Raw genomic sequence first — 522 nt, forward strand, 5'->3', positions numbered from 1 at the left:
TTCACCATGTTTTGCGAATCTCCTCCCATCCCATCATCTTCCCAAGCTTTGAACTTCGGAAGTACCCGTTTTGGACGACCTGGTTAGCTGATACCCACTCCACCTGGCCTATGATCTACAACTCTGGGATCGCAGAGCGAACCACAAATAACCCTGCAATCCCATATCGCCCTCGTTCCACCTTGTCCCCCTGACCAGGCTGAAATGAATATCGCTGCCCAGCGAACTACACACCCCAGCTGAATGATCTCAAATGCGACGTTCATCACGGGGCTGTCCAAAAACTGAAACATGTCAGGCCAATGATGGCACGGGACTGCCATATTCAGTTTGATATCACACCCGCAACTGTTCCATTCCTCCTACAAAACGAGCCTAATTGCCTATGCGATTCATTGACCCCAACCACCACCACGACATTCATTCTAACCTGTTGGACTTCTCTTTCGAATCCAACCACCTTTGTGTCCTCATCCAACCTAACCCCAGCACTTAACTTTCCTACAACGGTACAAGCAGTGA

At 49.4% G+C, this 522-nt stretch overlaps 1 protein-coding gene across 1 annotated transcript in view; it reads left to right on the top strand.

Annotated features, from left to right (window-relative positions):
* The window catches only part of T265_10077 (hypothetical protein), a gene marked incomplete at both ends in the record, with an annotated part of 8872 nt that extends 8678 nt beyond the window's left edge, over window positions 1-194 (top strand). The window contains one exon of the mRNA XM_009176345.1: window positions 47-194. Coding sequence (XP_009174609.1) covers window positions 47-194 — 148 coding nt within the window. The remainder of the gene's footprint in view (window positions 1-46) is intronic.
* Window positions 195-522: the final 328 nt, after the last annotated feature.

Source organism: Opisthorchis viverrini (assembly GCF_000715545.1).
Source record: "Opisthorchis viverrini unplaced genomic scaffold opera_v5_335, whole genome shotgun sequence".
Taxonomy (NCBI): Eukaryota; Metazoa; Platyhelminthes; class Trematoda; order Opisthorchiida; family Opisthorchiidae; genus Opisthorchis; species Opisthorchis viverrini.